We start from the raw sequence: 25,027 nt of genomic DNA, 5'->3' as shown, positions 1-25,027 counted from the left end.
ATGGAACGTGGAGGTAAAGAATTGGAACTGCCAAAGAAATGTCAGGAAACATCATCCTTTAAAAGTTACGGGTCTGACAGCAGACGAGCGAAAAGGTTTAAAAGAACAAATTAGAGAAAACAGAAGAGCTGCCTGTCATCTGCGACAGGAGAGAGAGAGAGAGAGAGAGAGAGAGAGAGAGACAGAGAGAGACAGAGAGAGAGAGAGACAGAGAGAGAGAGAGAGAGAGACAGAGAGACAGAGAGAGAGAGAGAGAATGCAAGGGATTGTTGGTGATTAATATTTGGTAAACAGTGTATTGTTTACTGAAATATTAAATGTTCCAGTTTCCTGCTTTCAGACTTTTAATTACTTTGACAATAATAAGAGCCAATAAAGCGAAGAGAAAGAAATTCAGAGCGACACTACATGCTGTTACACTACTGACAGCAACACATTCTACACTATTACACCACTGACCCGTAACACATTCCACATTGTTACACCACTGACACAAAACACACTATACAGTGTAACAAACCTGACTTGCAATATACTGCAGTTATACCACTGACCCACAACATACTAAAAGGTTACACCAATGACCTGTTACACACTCTACACTTTTACATCACTAATATGAAACATACTTTACACTGTTATACCACTGACCTATGACACAATCCATTCTCACTGTTACACCACTGACAATCAACACAATGTACACTGTTACACAAATGACCCATAACAAATTCCACACTGTTACACCATTGACCTGTGACATATTTCATACTGTTTCACCACTGACCTGTAAAACACTCCACACTGTTACACCACTGACCTATAACACTATTCACACTGTTACACCACTGACCTGTAAAATACTCCACACTGGTACACTACTGACCTCTAACACTCTTCAAACTGTTACGCCACTGACCTCTAACACAGTCCACTGACCTATAACACTCCTTAAACTGTTTCACTACTGAACCATATCACACTTTACACTGTTACACCACTGACCGATAACACTTCTTAATCTGTTTCACTCCTGAAGCATATCACCCTTCACACTGCTACACCATTGACACTGTTTCAACACATTTTATATTGTTACACCATTGACCCAATATATAGTCTTTGCTGTTACGCAAATTACCTTTAACACAATTTACACTGTGACACCACAGACATTTGATACAATCTACACTGTTACACAAATTACCCGTAATGCAGTTTATTGTTACACCGATGACCTGTAACACAGTTACACCAGTAAAAGTGAGAGAGATGTTATGATGATTAATAATCTTATAACTTCATTATTTTTAGTTTATTTTGTTTCTTTTCACTCTTTGTTTTTTTCTGATGCTGAAGTTTGTGTTAATTAGTTTGGCAGCAATGTGGAGCTCAGCCAAACAGATGACAGAGAGTGTGTGACTAATTGAGGTTTCTGTGCGTGCGTGCCTGTGCGTGTGTGTGTGTTTGTGTCTGTGTGCGCGCGCGCAGTGGCGCCCCCCGGTGGAGGCGACAGCGTGCACGTGGGGGAGGAGCTATAGGCAATAGGAGCGCGCGCTCCCTCGCTCACTCACTCAGTTACAGCGCGAGGAGCTGCTGCGGGACTTCACGCGCTGCGCTGCGGGATGCGGGGGCTTAGCGCGCGGAGCGGCGCGCGCTGGAATTAACAGCACGGCACGGTGAGTGACCCCGCGGGAAAGTGCGGGAGGAGCGCGCGCGCACATTCCCACAGTGCGCCCGTGCGCTAAAGTCCGCTAAAGAGTGTGTGTGAGTGTGTGTATGCTAATAAGGTGTATGTGTTTGTGTATGTGGTAATAAGTAGAGTTCATATATACAGTATGTATTTTTATTGACAGCGCGGCTTATTTTTAATTAAACCAGAGTTGGTGTGCTAATAAGGTTTGAAGGCAGTTTAATATGGCCAGTATGTATTCTTCTTACAGTGATTGTAAATATATCCAGTGTGTTAAAAAAGCCAGTATGTATTCATATAGTTGGTGTGTTAATATGGCTTGATGGCAGTTTAATATGGCCAGTATGTATTCTTCTTACAGTGATTGTAAATTTAACCAGTGTGTTAAAATAGCCAGTATGTATTTATATAGTTGGCGTGTTAAAAAGGCTTGACAACAGTTTAATACATCCAGTATGTATTCTTCTTACAGTGAGTTTAAATATATACGGTATGTTAAAAATAGCCAGTATGTATTCCCACTGTGAGTGTTAAAAAATTCAGTGGATTGATGTAGCCAGAATGTGATCATATATCCAGAATGTATGTGTGCTTATTATGTATATCCAGTGTGCCGGTATGTATTCTATTCATGCTTTTTTCTCTATATCCATTGTGGTAAAATAGCCAGTATGTATTCCAACAGTGAGTGTTTGTAGATTAAGTGAGTTAAAGTAGCCAGAATGTGATCATATATCCAGTATGTATGTGTGCTTTTTATGTATATCCAGTGTGCCGGTATATATTCACATACATAGCCAGTGTGTCTTAACATATCACCATATTGGGTTAATATAACCAGTGTGTGATCATATAACCAGTATGTATTAGTGAAGTCTATTCATGCTTTTTTCTCTATATCCATTGTGGTAAAATAGCCAGTATGTATTCCAAGAGTGAGTGTTAATACATTAAGTGAGTTAATGTAGCCAGGAATTGATCATATAGCCAGTATGTATTTGTAAAGTATACGTGTGCTTATGGTATATATCCAGTGTGTGTTAATACAGCCAGTATGTATTTACATAGCCAGTGTGTGATTATAAAGCAGTTATGTATTTGCAGAATCAGTGTATGCTTATTTATGTATATGGTAATATAGCCAGCATGTATTCATATAATCAGTGTGTTGTAACCTATTGCTAGGTTATTATAAGGCATGTTATTATGACTGTATATGATTTTCTTGCCAGTATGTATTAATATAAACAGTGTGTGTTAATGCAGTTATTACAACCAGTATGTATATTTCAGGACAGTAAGTGTGTAGTTTGTTTTAGTAAAGTCTCTGTTTTAATATGTGGATGTTATAACCAGTATGTATTACTGAGGAATGTTTACATGTGTATGTTTTAGTGTTCTTTTGTTAAAGCCAGTATGTATTAATGTGGACAGTGTCTGCTATTGTACTCAGAATGTATTGTTGTTTAGAATGATTTGCATATTCAGGGTTTAGCCAGTATGTATTAGCATGCACAGTTTGGGTTGTTACTACTAGAATGCTGCATAAATGCTCGCTTAAAGCCTTTTCAAAGATAAAAGTTTGTATTGTGTTTTTATAATAGTCAGTATGTATTAATATTGGTAATATGTTCTGTTCTATTCAGTGTGTATTACTGAAGACTGTTTATGAGTGTATATGATATATGATAATAGTATACTGATATGGGCAGTATGTATTGTTGTAGCTACTTCGTATGGCTAAGGTCTGCTTATGTATGTATTATAACCAGTATGTATTATTGATGATTGTGTATTTGTAGTGTGTTTGTGCAGCCAGTGTGTATTGATGTGGGCAGCATTTGTTATTATAACAAGTTTAAATTATTGTGGAATGTAGCAGTGTTATATTTATAGTGCATTGGTATATTACAACCAGTATGTATTATTGATGATTGTGTATTTGTAGTGTGTTTGTGCAGCCAGTGTGTATTGATGTGGGCAGCATTTGTTATTATAACAAGTTTAAATTATTGTGGAATGTAGCAGTGTTATATTTATAGTGCATTGGTATATTACAACCAGTATGTATTATTGAGGACTTTTTATGAGTGTACGTGTGTAGTGGGTTTTATTGTAGCCAGGATGGACACTATGTGTTATTGCAACCAGTATGTACTTCAGATTTTTTTTTTAAATGTAGGCAAAATTGACTATTACAACCAGTATGTATTACTGTTGTATTGTGTATTTGCAGTGTTTTATTATATCCAGTGTGTATTAGTGTGTTTTACTTTGTTATTACACACAGTGTGTATTAGTTTGGAATGTAGCAGTGTTATATTTGCTATATGTTTAGTGCATTAATATGAGCAGCAGTTGGTATTACAACCAGTGTGTATTATTGAGGACTGTTTGCAATGGATTATTTGTAATGTGTTTTATAGCCAGTGTGGATTAACATGGACAGTGTAGCCATTGGTTCCAGTATGTATTTTGGAGGACTGTTTACATATGTAAAAGCTTGTTACAACCAGTATGTATTATTCAGGGCTGTTTTTATTGGTGTGCTGTATCTGTATCCAGACTGTCGTAATATGTGCAATATCTGTTATAGTAACCAGTATGAATTATTTAGGATTGTATATTTGCTGTATATTAGTGTGGCCTATATGTATTCCTACATATGCCAGTATGTATTACTGTGGATTGTAGCAGTGTTATATTATTAGTGTGTTGCTATGGATAGCATGTGTTATAACCGGTATGTATTATTGAGTATTGGAACAAATAACACATTATATTCATATCAGTGCAGTACAAAGCATGTGTTATTATAACCAGTATGTATTTTTGAAGGTTGTGTAGGTGTAGTGTATTTGTGTAGCCTATATGTATTTCTGTATATGCCAGTATGTATTAGTGCGGAATGTAGCAGTGTTATAAATGTAGTGCATTGCTATTGATAGCATGTGTTAACATTACCAGTATGTATTATTCATCTGTAGCCAGACTATGGTAATATGTGCAGTGTCTATTGTAGTAACCAGTATGTATTATCGAGTATGATATATGTGTAGTGTATTTGTGTAGCCTATATGTGTTACTATAAATTCCAGGATGTATTAGTTTGGAATGTAGCATTGCTATATTATTAGTGCATTGATGTGGATAGAATGTGTTACAGTAACCAGTATGTATTATTGTGGATTGTATAGTTGTAGCGTATTTGTGTAGCCTTTATGTATTACTGTATGCCAGTGTGTTTTAGTGTGGAATGAAGCAGTGTTATATTTGTAGTGTGTTGATCTTGATCTTGATCTTAAGCATGTGTTATAACCGGTTATAACCGGTATGTATTATTAAGGATTGGAACAAATGACACATTATATCCATATCAGTGCACTACAAAGTATGTGTCATTGTAACCAGTATGTATTATTGAGTACAGTATATGTGTAGCATATTTGTGTAGCCTGTATGTACTACTATATGTGCCAGTATGTATTAGTGGGGAATGTAGCAGTGTTATATTTTTAGTGCATTGATATTGTTAGCATGTGTTATAGTAACCAGTATGTATTGTAGAATTGAAGACTGTTTTTAGCGGCATATTTGTGGTGTGTTTTTTATTGTAGCCAGCGTGTATTAATTACGAGTTTGCGTGAGTTTATATCGAGTGAGTGTGTGTGAGTGTATAATGTGTGTGTGTGTATAGTGTGTGTGTGTGTGTGTATAGTGTGTGTGTGTGTGTGTGTGTGTGTGTGGGCACGCTGTAGTGGTTGGAGTGTTGCCCGCTCTGCTGTGTTTGATGGCTCTCGCGCTGAACTGCAGTGTGTAGAGTCACACACACACACACACACACACACAATACAGTCACACACACACTCTTTTATTTATTTCTTTATTTGGAAAGCATTCATTCAGAAACGGCTTTCGTACAAAAGCTCTTGTGTACAACTGACCACACACCCACACACACACACACACACATACACACAATACAGTCACACACACACATTTACACACACACACAATACAGTCACACACATACACACACACACACACACACACTCAGATCCCATGGTGCTGCTGCACCTGCTGGCGGAGAGTCGGGGATATCGGTGTCGAGTTGGACGCTAATTACATCATTAAGCTCCTCCTACATTTATTAACGAGCTGAGGGCTGATAATCAATAATTAATAATCATTAACTGTTTAAATTATCATACTGATCTGCTCTTTATCAGACCAATCAATTATTAATAAACACATTAAATAAATCATTCTGTACTGAGCGTTTCCACACATCTCAAGTGTGTCTGTGTGTGTGTGTGTGTGTAGCCAGTATGTACTGTATTTCATATTTAGGGGTAGGGTAGGTTACTCATTTTAGCCGGTATGTATTCATCTAAACAGTGTGAGGATATATCCAGTGTGTATTAATATAGCCAATATGCATTATGTTAGCCAGTATGTGTGCATGTGCATAGTCTTTTACATGTGGCCTCTGTGTTCTACTGTAGCCAGTATGTATTCCTACAGGCAGTGTTAATATACAGTCTTTAGTGTTAAGATAGCCAGTATGTATTCTACAATTAGTTTTGAATTAACCAGTGTCTGTTATTATGCTCAGTATGTGATAACATAGCCTGTATGTCTAACCAATGTGGCGATGTCTCCAGTGTGTATTAATACAGCCAGTGTGCATTATTATAGCCAGTGTGTGTTCATGTATCTAGTGTGCATTATTGTAGCCAGTATGCATTACTACAGTCACGGCTAATATATTCAGTGTTAAGATAGCCAGTATGTATTCAACAGGGTAGGTTACTCATTTTAGCCGGTATGTATTCATCTATACAGTGTGAGGATATATCCAGTGTGTATTAATATAGCCAATATGCATTATAGTAGCCAGTATGTGTGCATGTGTATAGTCTTTTAAATGTGGCCTCTGTGTACTATTGTAGCCAGTATGTATTCCCACTGTCAGTGTTAATATATTTAGTGTTAAGATACCCAGTATGTATTCTACAATTAGTCTTGAATTAACCAGTGTCTGTTATTATGCTCAGTGTGTGATAACATAGTCTTTATGTATTTGTTTAACCACTGTTGCAATGTATCCAGTGTGTATTATTATAGCCAGTATGTGTGCATGTGTATAGTATTTTAAATGTGGACTCTTTGTACTACTGTAGTCAGTATGTATTCCTACAGTCAGTGTTAATATATTTACTGTTAAGATAGCCAGTATGTATTCTACAATTAGTGTTGAATTAACCAGTGTCTGTTATTATGCTCAATATATGATAAAATAGCTAGTATGTATTTGTCTAACCAATGTGGCAATGTATCCAGTGTGTATTAATACAGCCAGTGTGCATTATTGTAGCCAGTATGTATTACTACAGTCACTGCTAATATATTCAGTGTTAAGATAGAGAGTTAAGAGTTAAATGATCCAGTGTTTGATATTATGCTCAGTATGTGATAACATAACCAGTATGTATTCATCTATACAGTGTGAGGGTATATCCAGTGTGTATTAATATAGCCAATACGCATTATTGTAGTGTTTTAATGCAGTGTTTTAATGTGGCCTCTGTGGACTACTGTAGCCAGTATGTATTCCACATTTATAGTTACCCTGTGTATGTTATTATACTCAGTTTATGATATCATGAACGGGATGTATTTGTCTAACCAATGTGGCAATAAACCCAGTGTGTATTAATGCAGAAAATACAGATTATAGCCAGTATCTGTTAATTTATACAGTGTTTTAATGTGGCCTCTGTGTACTACTGTGTAGCCAGTATGTATTCCTACATCCATTGTTAATATATTTAGTGTAAAGATACCCAGCATGCATTTTACAATTAGTGTTAAATTAACCAGTGTGTTATTATACTTATCTTATGATAGCTTATGATATCATAGCCAGTAGTATTTATGTAGCTAGTGTGTATTGTTGTAGCCAGTATGTATTCCCACAGTTAGTGTTAAATTTACGTTAAATTTACACATAAATTTATTTATGTGTATTTTGCTGAGTATGTGATAAGCCATATAGCCAGTGTGTATTCAGTGTCAGTGTGTGCTTGTATATCCAATATGTGTTTATGTAGCCAGTATATGTTAAAATATATATGCAGAATAGATTTATGTGGCCAGTGTGTGTTTTATATATTCAGTGTGGTAATACAGACCGAGTGCATTATTGTATTGTATGTATTCCTATAGCCGGTTAGTATTCCCTGCTTGGCAATATAGCATGTTTGCATTAGTGTAGCCACTATGTATTCCTTCAGTGTGTGTTAATATAATATAGTGTGGGTATGGCCTGTTTGCTTTGTTGTAACCAGTATGTATCCCTACCATCAGTGTTATTACATCCAATGGGTTATATTAGCATTTTTGCATTATTGTACCCAGTATGTATTCAATTAGTGAGAGGAAGTATATATCTAGTGTGTTAATATGGCCTGTTTGCATTGTTGTAGCCAGTATGTATTCTTTGAGTGAGTGTAAATATAACTAGTGTGTTAATACTGTATGTCATGCTTGCTTTGTTGTAGCCAGGATGTACTCCTTCAGTGAGAGTTAATACATCCAATGTGGTAATATAGCATTTTTTGCATTATTGTACCCAGTATGTATTCAATTAGTGTTAATATATCTGTTAATATAATCTGTGTTAATATTTCGAGTGTTAATATATCTACTGTGTTAATATGGTTTGTTTGGCTTGTTGTAACTAGTAGGTATCTCTATATTACAACTCTACAGCATTATTGTAGCCAGTGTGTACTCCTATATTTAGTGTTAACATGTCCAGTATGGCAATATAGCCTGTTTGCATTATTGTAGCCAGTATGTATTTGCGCAGTGAGTGTTAGTATATGGTTGTTGATTATCTATCTATCTATCTATCTATCTATCTATCTATCTATCTATCTATCTATCTATCTATCTATCTATCTATCTATCTATCTATCTATCTATCTATCTATCTATCTATCTAAATCTGTCTCTTTATCTTTACCTCTCTCTTTTTATCTCTCTCTCATTCTGTCTTTCTCCCTTTATCACTCTCTCTCTCTCTCTCTCTCTCTTTATCTATCTCTCTACCCTCTCTCTTTCACTCCATATTTTCTCTTCTTTTGTATTGTTATCTATCTATCTATCTATCTATCTATCTATCTATCTATCTATCTATCTATGTAGCTATTCTCTCTCTCTCTCTCTCTCTCTCTCTTTATCTATCTCTCTACCTCTCTTCCCTCTCTCTTTCACTCCATATTTTCTCTTATTTTGTATTGTTATCTATCTATCTATCTATCTATCTATCTATCTATCTATGTATCTATCTATCGATGTAGCTATTCTCTCTCTCTATCTCTCTCTCTGCCTCTCTCTCTCCCTCTCTCTTTCTCTCCATTTTTTCTCTTCTTTTGTATTGTTATCTCTTGCTCTCTCGTTTCTCTTGCTCGCCTCATTCTGGGGTGTCCCACTGGTGTGATACAACAACCTTCACCACTCCACTGTAGGTCAATAAACACACACACACACATACATATATACACACACACACACACACACTCACTTACACTCACACACACACTCACTCACACTTACACATGCGCATACACACACACGAACACATTTACACACACTCACACACATATATACACACACACACACGAACACTTACACACACTCACTATAAACACACCACAACAATAAACATACGCTAACCAAACACTGAACGAGAAATACTGTACTAGTGCTCATTTAAACTCTCCCAAATACACTATACTATTGCATTCCAGCTTAAAAAAGTGAGGTAGTTATCTCCAAGTTCCACCTTAAAAGCTGCCTCTGTGTTCATGCAATCACACTAAACTGCTGCACCACTTAAGGTGGCTTCGTTTTCTTCACTTTGACATTTAAGTCTTGCAGCTGGTACATAATTAGCGTGTCTAGCTGCTAATTAGATTTTTCTGTTCCACCTTAAACTGAAAAAGTGACATTTGAGTGTTAGAACTTGGTTTGTTTTCGTCATTTATGTTATTCCACCTAAAAATTCTACACCTGCTAGGACCTTATCTTATCTTAGAGTTAGGACCCTAGTGTATTTTTAGAGTGTTAGCTCAGGCTAGGACCTTAACTCAAATACAGCTCTGTTTAAAAAAAAAATAAGAGAGCACTCAAAAATGAAAATGGGTTTCTTTGGTTTTACCAAATTGAAAACTTCTGGAATATAATCAAGAGGAATATGGATGATCACAAGCCATCAAACCAAACTGAACTGCTTGAATTTTTGCACCAGGAGTAAAGTAGCAAGTTGGCCAAAAGCAGTGTGTAAGACTGGTGGAGGAGAACATGATGCCAAGATGCATGAAAAAAAAAACTGTGATTAAAAACCACCAGGGTTATTCCACCAAATATTAATTATTTCTGAACTCTTAAAACTACTTTATGAATATAAACTTTTGGTTTTCTTTGCATTATTTTTATATTTTTTAATATATTTTTATTTGGAATTTGGGAGAAATGTTGTCTGTAGTTTATAGTTTACAATGTCCATTTTACTCAAACATAAACTTAAAATAGCAAAATTAGAGAAACTGAAGTGTTTGGGTTAGGTTTAGGATCCTAGTGTATTTTTTTAGAGTGCTAGAACCGTTAAAGTGCTAGGCTAGGACTTTTATTAGCTCACAAATAAACCATAAACCATTAGTTTTGGTTTAGAACTAGAGCTGGGAGTTAAAGCTAAAGTTTGTTGCTAGGGCCGAATTTTACTTGTATAATGCTAACTCAAGCCCAGGGCCTCATTACTTCACATCTGTCGTGTAAGCGCGGTTAGCTTGGTTAGCTTTGCTGCGTTTGGTATTTTTTTTGCTGAGGAGGAGCATCAGAGCACGTCAGCAGTTTCCAGACAAAAGCAGGACATCTCAGAGCGTCGGCCGGACAGCGTCGCTGTAATCATTGCTCACGCCGGCGCTGTTTCTGTAGCCGTCACGCCGTTAGCTCCAGACGCTGCTCGGGAAGCTCCTGATTATCCGTAGCTTCTTGTTTTTTTTTTTTTGGCTATCAGCAGCAGAGCATGAGCTCCGTCTCCCAGAACCAGTTCTTCAGAACCAGGAGCAGATGTTTCTCGCTCTTTATCGCGACGAGCGTTATCCATAATTCAGCAGCTCTTATTTCAGGGCTCCTCTGTTGTGTTTCGGCTGAGGAGCTTCAGAGGACGAATCCGGGCGAGAGACAGAACTGGGTTGATGAGAGTAAGAGAGAAAAAAGAGAGAGAGAAAAAGAAAGAGAGAATCTGTCAGAACCGAATCCGGCTGAGGAGAAAATCGGAAAAAAACTCAGAGCTGGAGAAGACGGAGAACCCGGTCGCGCTGTGATGACACTGATTCCGCAGATTGAGACGCATCTGCTGGCACCAGCTGTCCGTCTCCATCCGCTACGGCTAACGCCTGGGAAATAACCGCTGCAAATTAGCTTTAGCGAAAAATCCCTTACACAGAATTACACCATCCCCGCATACATCAATTTCACCTGAGCTATTTTTAGCTAAGCTCCAGTATGAGTTTATTTTAATGTTCCAGCAGCTCTACCAGAACCAACCAATAGAAACGCTCCAAATATCTCAGTACTGCACATTAGCATACAATAATATAATGTCAAGCACACAAGCCCTTTCCCTCCATACAGTAGAGTGCTAGCGATAGATACAGTAGCAACAACATGAGGCTTTAGCCTTAGCTAGCAACTAGCACATTAGCCCAAAGCTAAGGCTAGAACTTTAATTACATAAATCACATATAAAACATGCGTTTTAGGTTAGGGTTAGGACCCTTCTGTGTTTTTAGAGTATTAGCTTGAGGCTAGGACTTTAATTAGCTTAGTACAGGTCTACCGATAGATAGCAACAGCATAATGCTTTAGCCATAGCTGACAATCACAGTGTTAGCCCAAGGTGAGAGCCTTAGCTAGCAAGTAGCATATTAGCCCAAAGCTAAGGCTAGTATTGTAGCATGACCTAAAGCCTTAGCTGTGAACCTAAGTACCATATTTTTCTATAAGGCACACTTAAAATCCTTTAATTAACTATATATATATATATATATATATATATATATATATATATATATATATATATATATATATATATATATATATTGACCTCAGCAGTGCTATTACAATTACTCATATATATATATATATATATATATATATATATATATATATATATATATATATATATACCTCTGTAGTTATACTTGATTTGAAAAGATAAGATACTTGAAAAGATAAAATGATTTAGATATTGTTCTATTCTAATCATACATTTACCTTAGCAGTGCTATTCTAGTCACATTTACCTCAGTATTGCTATTCTAAATAGCTACATAGCTAGGTACATATTTAGGCATACGGTAGGAATTTAGGTAGGTAGCTAGGTATGAAGGTAGGTTGCTAGGCTAGGTAAGTGGCTGGGTAGGTAAGGAGGTATTTTAATTATGTAGGTAGGTAGGTAATTAGGTATATAGGTAGGTAGGTAAATAGGTAGATTGGCAGAAAGACAACTATAAAAGGGAAGTAATAAAGCACAGCAAGAAATATAAGACTAGAAAAGATTCTTAGAAACTTAGATTTGAAATATGAACTATACCTCATAAGATATAAGTAAAAATAAAAAAATGCAGAATGAAGAATATATACATGAATGTATAAATACAAAAGCTATAAAAAGTGTGAAGTAACCAAACGTAGGTATGAGGTAGTGCAGTAATACAGAGTATATTATAAAGTATAAGAGATAGCAGGTATCAGCAGATATGATGAATACTGAACATAACCCTGTGTAAATATTGTATTTATGTTTATGTAGTGTCCAGGAGTGTGAATATACAGGATGTACCATAACGTTTTCCTAATACTCTGTTCTGAATCGTCTGCAGAAGTGCTTTGAACGTGTTTGTTTATATTAGCAGTAATCAGGGGTCTGGATGTGCAGTTTGTGCTGAGCTGCAGTCTGTAGTTTGAGAGGTGTTGTGTCGTATTTGGGTAAATGCTGATATTGTTCTTTCCTGGCGGAACAGAACGTCGTCGCCCACTTTAGCAGGAAGTGGTTTTAATGGTGGCGTATCCTTGTGCGATCACCTTGAGTCTCTCCGGATGTGGAGGGGGGGGGGGGACCTGACTGTCCTAATTCTCAGAAAGAGAATATAATAGGAGCAGATCACTGTTAAAATATTCATCTCAAACAGGGGCTCTCAAACAGGTCCTGTAGTGCGTCTGTCCTGCAGGTTTCAGTACAATCTGTAGGGCAATATCCATATTTTCAAGCAAAAAAATAAGATACCACTTAAAATTATGAGTTTCTTTGATTTTACCAAATTGAAAATCTCTGGAATATAATCAAGAGGAAGATGGATGATCACAAGCCATCAAACCAAACTGAACTGCTTGACTTTTTGCACCAGGAGTAAAGCAGCATAAAGTTATCCAAAAGCAGTGTGTAAGACTGGTGGAGGAGAACATGATGCCATGAAAAAAAAACTGTGATTAAAACCAACCAGTGTTATTCCACGAAATATTGATTTCTGAACTCTTAAAACTTTATGAATACTTGTTGTTGTCTTTGCTTTATTTGAGGTCTGTAAGCTCTGCATCTTTTTTTGTTATTTCAGCCGTTTCTCATTTTTTTGCAAATAAATGCTCTAAATGACATTATTTTTATTTGGAATTTGAAAGAAATGTTGTCTGTAGTTTATAGAATCATTATTGTTTTGATAAAAAAGATTAATAGGGGTGCCCAAACTTTTTCATATGACTGTACATCAGCAGTGCTATTCTAATCATAAATTTACCTCAGCAGTTCTGCTTTAGTAATTAATGTGTTGTTCAAACAATTGCTTATCATAACTATTATAACTTTAAGAGGCTAGTGTTAATGTGCTAGTATTCGAGTTCAGCTAAGTAAAAAAAAGCTACTTCAGATATTCAGTATGGGTGAAACATTAGCATGGGGATCAACCTGTCCGTCAGATTAGCATAAGTTTGGACAGTGGCGTGACGGTTAGCAGTTAGCAGCTGATGTACTGTGGCTGATGGGTCGTGGACGCTCGTCTCCGCTCCGCTAGTGAACCGTACGCTAACAGTGTGGCATTACTACCCACATGCATAATGAATGACCCGCCCTGCCAGCGGCGTGAGGAACAGCGCTAATCCCCCGACCTGCCCGGCCCGGCACCACGCTGCCCGCCGCTGCTGCTGCCGCCCACAGACACCAGCTCCCCCAGGAGCCGCCGAGTGCTGCCTAACTAGCGATGCCACGAGATGCTAACTCCCTCATTAATTCAAGAGGAGTCCCACAAAGACACGAGCGAGTTGTAAATATTGGAGCGCGTCCCGCGGTTTAGCACAGCGCACTGGAAGCGAACAGGTTTTTATACAGCGCTAACGCTAGCCGGGTGCATTAGCATTCCACCCGGAGCACGGAGCGCTAATCAGAGCGCTGAGAATAGAAAACCCATTACATTGAGGTTCAGCACGGCGAACCACACGACACTCACAACATCGGGGATGTGGGAACCCAGAACATCTCCAGAACATCTCAGAACATCCCTCAGCACAGCGGTACCGAGTTACAGCACCAGGATCTGAGCCGAGCCCTGAATAATCCCTCAGTTATGAAGATTAGATCATCCACACACTTATTCAACTCATTTATAGAGTGTTACATTTATAAATAGTTAATGATATATACAGTTCAGGAAGAAAATAAGAGAGCACCTAAAAATGATGAGTTTCTTTGATTTTACCAAATTGAAAAGCTCTGGAATATAATCAAGAGGAAGATGGATGATCCCAAGCCATCAAACCAAACTGAACTGCTTGAATTTTTGCACCAGGAGTAAAGGAATAAAGTTATCCAAAAGCAGTGTGTAAGACTGGTGGAGGAGAACATGATGAGTTACTCCACCAAATATTGATTTCTGAACTCTTAAAACTTTATGAATATGAACTTGTTTTCTTTGCATTATTTGAGGTCTGAAAGCTCTGCATCTTTTTTTTTATTTTGGCCATTTCTCACTTTCTGCTAATAAATGCTGTAAATGGCTTAAATATTTTTATTTAGAATTTGGGAGAAATGTTGTCTGTAGTTTATAGAATAAAACAACAATGTTCATTTTACTCAAACATAAACCTATAAATAGAAAAGGCAGAGAAACTGATTTAGAAACTGAAGTGCTCTCTTTATTTTTTCCAGGCTAATTCTGCTGGAGAGTCCAGAAAGTTTCTGGAAAGTTTTATGATTCACAATCAGTTTAATATTACTTAACAAAAAACAGTTCATTGACTGTAAAATTACAGAGTAGTAATACTGTATGAGGTGATTATTTACAATGAATGTCGGAACTTCAAAACTATCTTCAAGTGCAGTCACTGCAAAGACCATCAAAAATGTTAAAAAGATGAAACTGGCATTTATCAGGACTTAGGAAAGGATAGAAGAGTGAGAGTTTCCTCTGTTGTACAGGTTTGTTTAACACTTTTAAGTTACTACATGATTCTTTATGTGTTTCTTCACAGTCTGATAGATCACTTCATTATTCATTTACTATGTAGGAAAAAAGTAAAAATACAGTGTTTTCAGCCACATCCATCCGAAGTGTGGGGGGTTACCAGTGTTCTGGTGTTGTAGGTAAACCTCTGAAAGCTCTACTGACGGCTGGAATGCAGTGTTTTGTTAGAATCGATGTTTTTGAGAAAGTGAAAGGCTTTGGATCATGTGTTTGCAGACAGACGAGTTCTTCAGTGTTTATGAGGAACTGTGAGCTTCGCTACACTTCTATAGACTTCAGATTATCAGATCTACAGAAGAACGCCGAGCGTATCCACCACGACACACCAGCAGATCCCCCAGCTCTTCAGCAGATGACAGAGCAAAAGCATGAGTAACGCATGTGTAACTTTAGCAACATATCAGACGTCTCAGCATGTAAAGAGATGTAGAGGTTGCTAATGCTCCTCCTGTGATAACTCCAATATTCTCTATACACAGATTGCTGCAGATTAGAATAGCACTACTGAGGTAAATGTATGATTGAAATAGCAGTTCTGAGCTAATTGTATGAGTAGAATAGCAGTTCTGAGGTAAATGTATGATTAGAATAGCACTGCTGAGGTAAATGTATGATTAAAATAGCAGTTCAGAGGTAAATGTATGATTAGAATAGCACTGCTGTGGTAAATGTATGAATGGAATAGCACTGCTGAGGTAAATGTATGATTGAAATAGCAGTGGTGAGGTAAATGTATGATTAGAATAGCTCTTCTGAGGTAAATGTATGATTGGAATAGCTCTGCTGAGGGAAATGTGTGATTAGAATAGCTCTGCTGAGGTAAATGTATGATTGAAATAGCAGTTTTGAGGTAAATGTATGATTCGAATAGAAGTTCTGAGGTAAATATATTATTAGAATAGCACTGCTAAGGTAAATGTATGATTAGAATAGCACTGTTAAGGTAAATGTATGATTACTGGCAGGTCGATACTCTCCCGTACGCCGGTCACGCGGACGCTCCGTGTTGCTTCAGTTCAGTTTAATTTGTTCAGCTGGTATCTCGGTGTCCCCCGGCGGCAGTTTGATCCATGTCATCTGTCGCTCCGGCTCGGTGGCGGCAGCTCCGGGGGCCGGTGGCGGCTGCCACACCTATCAGTGTTTGATTTCAGTGGGGAAATCGATGCAAGCGGCGGGTGCTGTCGGACAGATGCGCCGGCGCTGACTGCGCTCCAGTGGAGCTGCGGCGCTGTGGCAGCGGCGGATCCGAAATCGCATTACACCTGATGAAAAACGAGCGGTGGCGTCCCTCCCCGCAGAACAGGCCTGAGCGGCAGGAGCAGCCTGCCGTGACCATCCGTCACAGTCAGAGTGGCAGGTGGAGAGGCTGCAGCTGGCCTGTGTCGAGGGGACGCGATTAAAACCTTCGCTGTAGCGTCTTTATACAGGTGTCAGTAGAGGTTTATAGAGTTTTATGGTATAGAACGGGCTGTACAGAGCTATACCAATTATATATTTACCTCAGCAATGTAATTCTAATCATACATTTTCCTCAGCACTGGTATTCTAATCCAAGATTTAACTCAGCAGTGCTGCTCCAATCATACATTTACCTCAGCATTGCTATTCTAATCACACAATTACCTCAGCAGTGCCACTCTAATTACACATTTACGTCAGCAGTGTTATTCCAATCATATTCTTCAATGCAGGTTTACCCTATTCATATAGAGATATATCCATATTTATCCATATTTATTGTGACACATCGATAATGGTTTACAAGCGAAAACAAAAATGATACGATGTAATTGCTATAACAATATTTTGTTCCAGCTCTTACCTTCTGTATCTCTCAGATTGTCCAGAAATGCATGTTTTTTATAAGTTGCTTGGGGAGCTTTTACACCATCCTTGTTTGGTTCTGACCTTTGGACTTTTCAGCCAAGTTTTGAGTATGTTCTAGAATACCAGACCCCAAACATCTGTAGGCTGATTTGGGATTTTGTGGAAATTTAAGGTAAATTTGATATTTCTGATCTGAACTGTCGCTTTTATCTCTTAGTCAGTTACAGCTTCTTCTGGATTACGCTTAAACTGACGCTCGGCACGTAGGAGATGAACCTAAACCTGACTTTTTAATGATAAATAATAATTCCTGTTTTTAAAGATGTTCAGCAGTAACTGATCAAAAATTAATCAAAGACTTGTTGGCCAGTCTAACCAGAGCCTGAGATCAGTCCCAGTAAAGCTACAGAAGCTACGTCTACAGAACCGGATCACAGCGAGCCAATCAAACAGCAGCGTTGCTATCAGAGCTTCAGATTCCCTTCATGAGGAAGATGAAGAGTTTCAGTGTTCTCAGATTCACTGAGCTTCATTTCAACACTCTTTATCTTCAGTCTTCTCGCATTTGACAATTTGACACGGACCTGGCCATAATTTTACACTTTAAATAGGACTACCCATACAGACATGTAGTATATTTCGCCTGTATATGCTCATACAGTACTAATCAGAAGTTTGGACACACTTTTACATTCTTCAAAGTAGCTCCTCTTGTTTAGATAATCAGTTTTACACGTCTCTGCTGAATTTTCTCATTTAGCTATATGAGGTTTACTAGTAAAAAAAGTAGATTAAAGTATACTAAGCATCCGTCCACCCGTCACAGTCAGAGTGGCAGGTGGAGAGGCTGCAGCTGGCCTGTGTCGAGGGGACGCGATTAAAACCTTCGCTGTAGCGTCTTTATACAGGTGTCAGTAGAGGTTTGAAGAGGTTTATGGTATAGAACAAGCTGTACAGTGCTATTCTAATTATATATTTACCTCAGCAATGTAATTCTAATCATACATTTAATGTACCTCCGCAGTGTAGTTCTAATTATATATTTACCTCAGCAATGTAATTCCAATCAAACATTTACTGTACCTCAGCATTGCTATTCTAATCATACCTTTACTGTACCTCAGCAGTGTAGTTCTAATTATATATTTACCTCAGTAGTGCTATTCTAATCGTACGTTTACCTCAGCAGTGCTATTCTAATCATACATTTACTGTACCTTAGCAGTGCAGTTCTAATCATATATTTACCTCAGAAGTGCCATTCTAATCATACATTTACCTCAGCAGTGCTATTTTAATCATATATTTACTTCAGCAGTGCTGTTCTATTCATATATGTACTTCAGGAATGCTATTATGTTTGTAAATGAACATTATCAGTGCTGTTGTAAATTGTATTGTAAAAAAACAAACATTTAGTCAGCTAAGTCAGTTTTATGAGGTTTACTAGTGAAAAAAGTAGATTAAAGTATACTAAGTATTATTATGCTATAGTGCACTAAAGAGTTCTTGTAGCCACATTGCTATTAATCAGTATATTTAAAGAATGCTCAAATGTTAAATTGTGCTAAGTGTACTTAACCGTACTAAAATGAAAGTATTTTAAATATACTTAAGTAACATTTAAACATTTAAACTACTTCATGTGTGTAACCCCATATTTTATATATGCTTTACAGTAAAATGTTTATACATTTATGAAGTATTACAACTGTATCACTATTTTATACACAGGGTATATTAGAAATGTACCAAAAACTGAAGTTAAATATATTTACATTACAATGTACAGTATAAATATGCTTCTTGTAGGTAGAACACTTCTGGTATACTTCGTTGGGTATACAAATATATTTTAATATACTGTACTACAATTTTAGCGTGTTACAAATGCATATATATATATATATATATATATATGCATGTGTGTGTGTGTGTCTGTATAGTGTGTGTGTGTGTGTGTGTGTGTGTTATAAATCCAGTATATATTTAGTACACTGTGTTTCATGAGCGGTTACGCTGCAGACCGTGGCCTGTGGACACCTTTAGAGCTTTGGTGATAAAACAGTGTTTTTAGTAAGTGTGAAACGCTGAAGGCTGGGATTATGTAACACTCAGACTCACAGTCATGTGATCAGAAGTGAAGTGATTGTGCAAATGAAGGAATTATCTCTCACAGAGGAGCGAAAGTAGGATATATTTTACAGAGGTTTTTAATCGACACTCTCAATAGAACTAATTTTAATGAACCATATATATACTGTATATGTTCATGTATGCATATTACAGCTCTGGAAAAAAATAAGAGAGCACTTAAAAATGATGAGTTTCTTTGATTTTAGCAAATTGAAAACATCTGGAATATAATCAAGAGGAAGATGGATGATCACAAGCCATCAAACCAAACTGAACTGCTTGAATTTTTGCACCAGGAGTAAAGCAGCATAACGTTATCCAAAAGCAGTGTGTAAGACTGGTGGAGGAAGAGAACATGATGCCAAGATGCATGAAAAGAAAAAAAAACTGTGATTAAAACCATCAGGGTTATTCCACCAAATATTGATTTATGAACTCTTAAAACTTTATGAATATGAACTTGTGTTCTTTGCATTATTTAAGGTCTGAAAGCAAATAAATGTTCTAAATGACTTAAATATTTTTATTTAGAATTTGGGAGAAATGTTTTCTGTAGTTTATAGAATAAAACAACAATGTTCATTTTACTCAAACATAAACCTATAAATAACAAAATCAGAGAAACTGATTCAGAAACTGAAGTGCTCTCTTCATTTTTCTTCCAGAGCTGTATATGGCTATATAATATAATGTAGTGTTATATAAAAATGTTAACATGAACATGAACCATGTATTCTGTATACATAGTTTTGATATGAATGTGCATCAAGTAAAAAATAGACAGCATTATGAAAAAAACTGAATTGCAACCTAATGTTTCCTTTCCATCAAATTTCAACCTTTATTTATTTATTTATTTATTTTTACAAATACTATGCAACTCCCTTCAGTCTTACATGTGAATTTTATATTAAACACAGTGTAAACATAAAATAGCCTCCTCGTATTTTATTGTGTTTTTTTTTTTTTATTTAAGGAAAATGTAAAGCACTGTTTTATATGAAAGACCTCTCTACAGGTTTCTGACAAAAGCAAATGTCCTCTGAATCTACTTTGCAGCTTTTATATGTATATTAATAATATACATATAGATCTATAAGATAAATAATCTTTATATATGACTATATATGCCTAAAATATATAATAAAGGAGTTTTGCTTTGTGTTATATCACTACCTGCCGCTGCCTTTGTTACACCGCAATCTAATCAGTTCGGTTTTATATTTAAATGCATCTTTTGTCAAAAACTCCCCTCTTCTGTCGACTGCAGTTTTGCAATAATCCTCCTTTTTTCCTCTTGTGTTTTGTCTCTGCAGATACCGAAGAGAGAAAATGCTGGCCAGGATTCTTCTCCTTTGTTCCTTCTTCGCCGGCGCCAAGTTGCAGGATGTCGAGGGCTTCAAGGCATCGTACAAGGGAGCTTGTGAAGCGTTGTGCCTTTGCGAAGAAAAGGACGGGGTTTTGTACGTGAACTGCGAGGAACGCGGCATCACCAGAATCTCGGATGTGAAGGTGCCGCCGGACCGACCTTTCCACCTGAATCTGTACAAAAACAACCTAGTGGAGCTCCTGCCGGAGGACATGGAACCCTTCAAGAACGCTGTCACTTTGCATCTCGGCGCCAACAGCATACAAGAGCTGGAGCCGGGGGTGTTCAGCGCGCTGGGCTCCCTGAAGAAGTTGCACATCAACAGCAATTTCCTGGTCATGTTGAAGGAGGACACTTTTCACGGCTTGGTGAACTTGGAGTACCTCCAGGCCGACACGAACTTCATCCGGGTCGTGGAGCCTGGGGCCTTCAGCAAACTCGTCCGTCTCAAGGTCCTGATCCTCAACGACAACTCCATCGAGTTCCTCCCGAACAACATCTTCCGCTTTGTGCCTCTGACGCACTTGGACCTGCGAGGGAACAAGCTCCAAACGCTTCCCTACGTGGGCTTCCTTGAGCACATCGGACGCATCATCGAGCTCCTGCTGGAGGACAACGACTGGGTCTGCGACTGCCAGATCCTGCACTTAAAGATCTGGATCGAGAACATGCGAGCCCAGTCGTCCATCGGTGAGGTGGTTTGCAGCAGTCCCCATCACCTCAGGGGGAGTACCCTGGCCAAGGTCAAGAGGGACGTACTTTGTCCCTCGCATGCAGACATCAACCTCGAGGAACCGTCCAAGTCCCTGGACATGGTGGTCACCCCTTCCACAAAGGTCATGCAGATTCCAGATGCCAGAGACGACGCAAAGATCCCAACACCTGCCCACATCCCAAAGACAGCCTGTGTTGCACACTGCTCTTGTCACAACCATCCCAGTGCGGGGTTCCTGATCCACTGTGAGGACAGAGGCATTCAGAGGATATCGGATTTAGGAATACTCCAGCAGAGTCCCAGTAAGCTTGTTTTAACTGGGAACATGATCCAGAGACTCCTGAAGTACGATTTTGTCACCTTCGACAGTTTGGAATTGCTGAACCTCGCCAACAATCAAATCGACTACATCGACAACGAGACGTTCTTGAGTTTGAGCAACCTTAAAAAGCTTTACCTGAATGGAAATAGGATTGAGAAAATCACAGCGACCATGTTTCTGGGTCTCCACAATCTGGAATACTTGTACCTGGAATACAACATCATCAAGGAAATAGAGGCGGGGTCGTTCAACCCCTTGACCAACCTCAAGCTCCTGTTTTTGAACAACAACCATCTCAACGCTCTTCCGGCGCAAATATTCCGAAACGTGCCCTTGACCAAGCTGAACCTGAGAAAGAACCTGTTCATGCACCTGCCGGTCAGCAATGTCTTGGACCAGCTGGACTTTCTGGAGCAGATTTATCTTGAGGACAACCCTTGGGACTGTACCTGCGACCTGGTGGGTCTTAAGCAATGGGCGGAAAAGCTGAGGAAGGACACACTGGTGGGTACCATCTTGTGCCACAGTCCTAGGAAGGTGGCAAATGCAGAGATCAGGAGCTTAAGACATGACCTCCTCTGCCCAGGTCTGGTCACCCATGACTCTTTGGGGAACTCAGCTGAGTTTGGTGTCGCCACAACTGCAGCCCCTGACGGTGGAACCAGTGGCTTCTTTCGATCCCTGACGGAGGCCGTCCCTCTCTCTGTCCTCATTCTTTGCCTCCTAATCCTGTTGCTAACTGTCATCTTCTGCTCCGCCGGGATCGTGGTCTTTGTCCTGCACCGGCGTCGCCGGCAGTCCAAGAAAAAGCAGGTTGAGGAACAGCCACGTGAAAGCAGCCCCATCCACTTACATTACAGCATGTACGGCCAGAAGACGACGCACCACGTCGCCGAGAGGCACGCCACGGCCATGTACGACGAAGCTTCCAGAAGTCCCATCGTCCAGGTGTGCCGAAATCCCAGCTACTGCTCTCAGCACAAAGAGTACGACACTGAGGATTACGAGACGGAGAAACCCAACCACCTTTGCCACAGCATCACGGACAAGGAGAACGGTTCTCCTTTAACGGGATCCACTTTGAAATACAGGGCCGTGAGCGAGTACCCTGCTGAGTTTGTGGCTCTGGGTGATGCGAGCTCCTTGTACAAAAACATCCTGGAGCGAGAGCGTGAGCTCCAGCAGCTCAGCATCACGGAATACCTCAGGAAAAACATCTCGCAGCTACAGCCAGCCGTGGACATGCAAGTCCCCGGGCACCACAAGGAGCTGAAACTGATGGAGACGCTCATGTACACCAGGCCGAGGAAGGTCATGGTGGAACACCAGACTAAGAACGAGTACTTTGAGCTGAAAGCCAACTTGCACACTGAACCAGACTACCTGGAAGTGCTAGAGCATCAGACAGCATTCAATTAGGACGTTAGGATGCATGAACTGCTGTTGTACTTTGGAGTCACGCTCCACATTAGTGGTGCATGGTTTGAAAGATAGCTTAGATATAAAAGACGATATTCCACAATAAAAAAGTGCCTTCACTAGTTTTTTTCGAGCTGTCTTTAGAGTTGTTACAAAACGAACTGAATCAAAAAGCCAGACAGTAAGGTAAGAGGTAAGACACCTGCCTCTTATCTTCGTTTACCTGGTTTACCAGGGGTCAGACAGGATGGTTTAACAGGTTCTTGTAAAGAAAGAGGGACGTTTAGCCCTTTTGTAATTCCACCGAGGGACGGGGGAAGGGATGTTGTTACAGCAGGTAGACACATCAGGTCTGGTAGGCGTTCTCCTTTTTCCGTTCTTTCTGCCAAGTCTTGCGACTCTTGAAAATTTGCCATAAGCGTCTTTCACGTGCCATGTAGCGAAAACACAACTACTTTCTACTTACTTCCCACACCTGAAATGTACGTCTAGCACTTTCTTTTTTTTAATACGCACCACTTTTGTCCCCATGCGACAGGTCTGTGAATTCATATTTATTTTTTTATCGGTATACCGGCGACACAAAAGCCACAAAAATCCCATATATAACAGTGAGCGGCAGCAGCGACAGTTACAACCCTCCCTGTCCGTGCCGTCGTTTCCTCCGTCGTTCAGATAAGATAAGCACTCGCATCTCATCACAGCCCACAGCTTTGAAGTCCCGTCTGCTGCAGAGTCGTAATTTAACGAGAAAAAAAAAATAGAATTGCACTACTCCAAACGCCATTTACGAAAAAATAAATAAATAAATAAAAAAGATGGCACCCGACAATCAAAGTACTGTGAGGAAGGCAGGCGGATCTATGGGTGGGAAATTGTCCATTTGAGATACCTGGTGAGTGCAGCTACTGGTTGTTTTTTTTTTTTTATTTCCAATTTTTTTTTTTTCCAGAACTCTATAACAGACTCTATATTTTCTCTCAGCATGATTCTTCTTATGCAGGGTGTTTTATCACATCTTTGTTTGACGAAAAAAAAAAAAGTGAAAAAAGTTACAAAAAAAAACAACGTCAAAGCAAAGCTCAGCCTTGAAATGTTTCACTGTACGTAAGAGCACCATAGCTTTATTTTGTACCGACGTAGATCAGATTTATTTATTCTGTATGTATATATAATTATATTTGTACATAATTTTACATTTATATATGTCTGTGTGCCTTTTCATGTGTTTATGATCGATTGATTGATTGATTGATGGGCTGACTGTCTGATTAATTGATTGATCTCTGAGATGTAAATAAAGTTTATATTGAGTGTGTTACAATATACCGGCCACCTAAACTCTAAATATACAGTAAATGTAACATAAATTAGCAGCATTAACAGACGTCCAGCACTGGGTTTGTTTCTTTTATATATCATTTCATATCATATCATATTCCCTATGCAGGTGCAATTCCTTGGGACTGGTCAATAAAGGATTACTGTTTGATCTCTAATCAATATCATTTCTTTCATTATTAATGTTGTAATATTGTATTGATTATATAATGCACATTATATAAATATGATACATAATATCTATGTAATATACATGCCTATTAATGTAATAAACATTTCTATATAATAGTGTATGTAATGCACATGGCTACATAACAGCCTATATAATATATAGGCCTATATAAAAATCATATATAATAGCATAATGTAATATATATGAAATATAAGTCTATATAATAAACATGCCTATATAATAGCATATTTAATATATAGGCCAATATAATATACATGTCTATATAATAGCCTATGTAATCACCATATAATAGACATAGATATATAGTAATAAATATTATATATAGATCTATATAATAATCATGGATTATATGGATATATAATAACCTATATAGCATATAGGCCTATATAATAAACATGTCTATATAATGAACATGGCTATATATTA

At 38.3% G+C, this 25,027-nt stretch overlaps 1 protein-coding gene across 1 annotated transcript; it reads left to right on the top strand.

The window, feature by feature from the left end:
* Positions 1–1,579: 1,579 nt before the first annotated feature.
* slitrk6 (SLIT and NTRK-like family, member 6) lies at positions 1,580–24,566 on the top strand. The gene is made up of 2 exons (XM_007232254.4): positions 1,580–1,679; positions 20,559–24,566. Exon 2 carries the CDS (start codon positions 20,575–20,577, stop codon positions 23,065–23,067), a length of 2,493 nt encoding a protein of 830 aa, XP_007232316.3. The 5' UTR covers positions 1,580–1,679; positions 20,559–20,574; the 3' UTR covers positions 23,068–24,566.
* The last annotated feature ends 461 nt before the right edge of the window (positions 24,567–25,027 follow it).

Source organism: Astyanax mexicanus, chromosome 21 (genome assembly GCF_023375975.1).
Source record: "Astyanax mexicanus isolate ESR-SI-001 chromosome 21, AstMex3_surface, whole genome shotgun sequence".
In the NCBI taxonomy this organism is placed as follows: domain Eukaryota; kingdom Metazoa; phylum Chordata; class Actinopteri; order Characiformes; family Acestrorhamphidae; genus Astyanax; species Astyanax mexicanus.
Note: the sequence above shows the minus strand (reverse complement) of the source record. Positions and strands in the feature narration are given on the sequence as shown.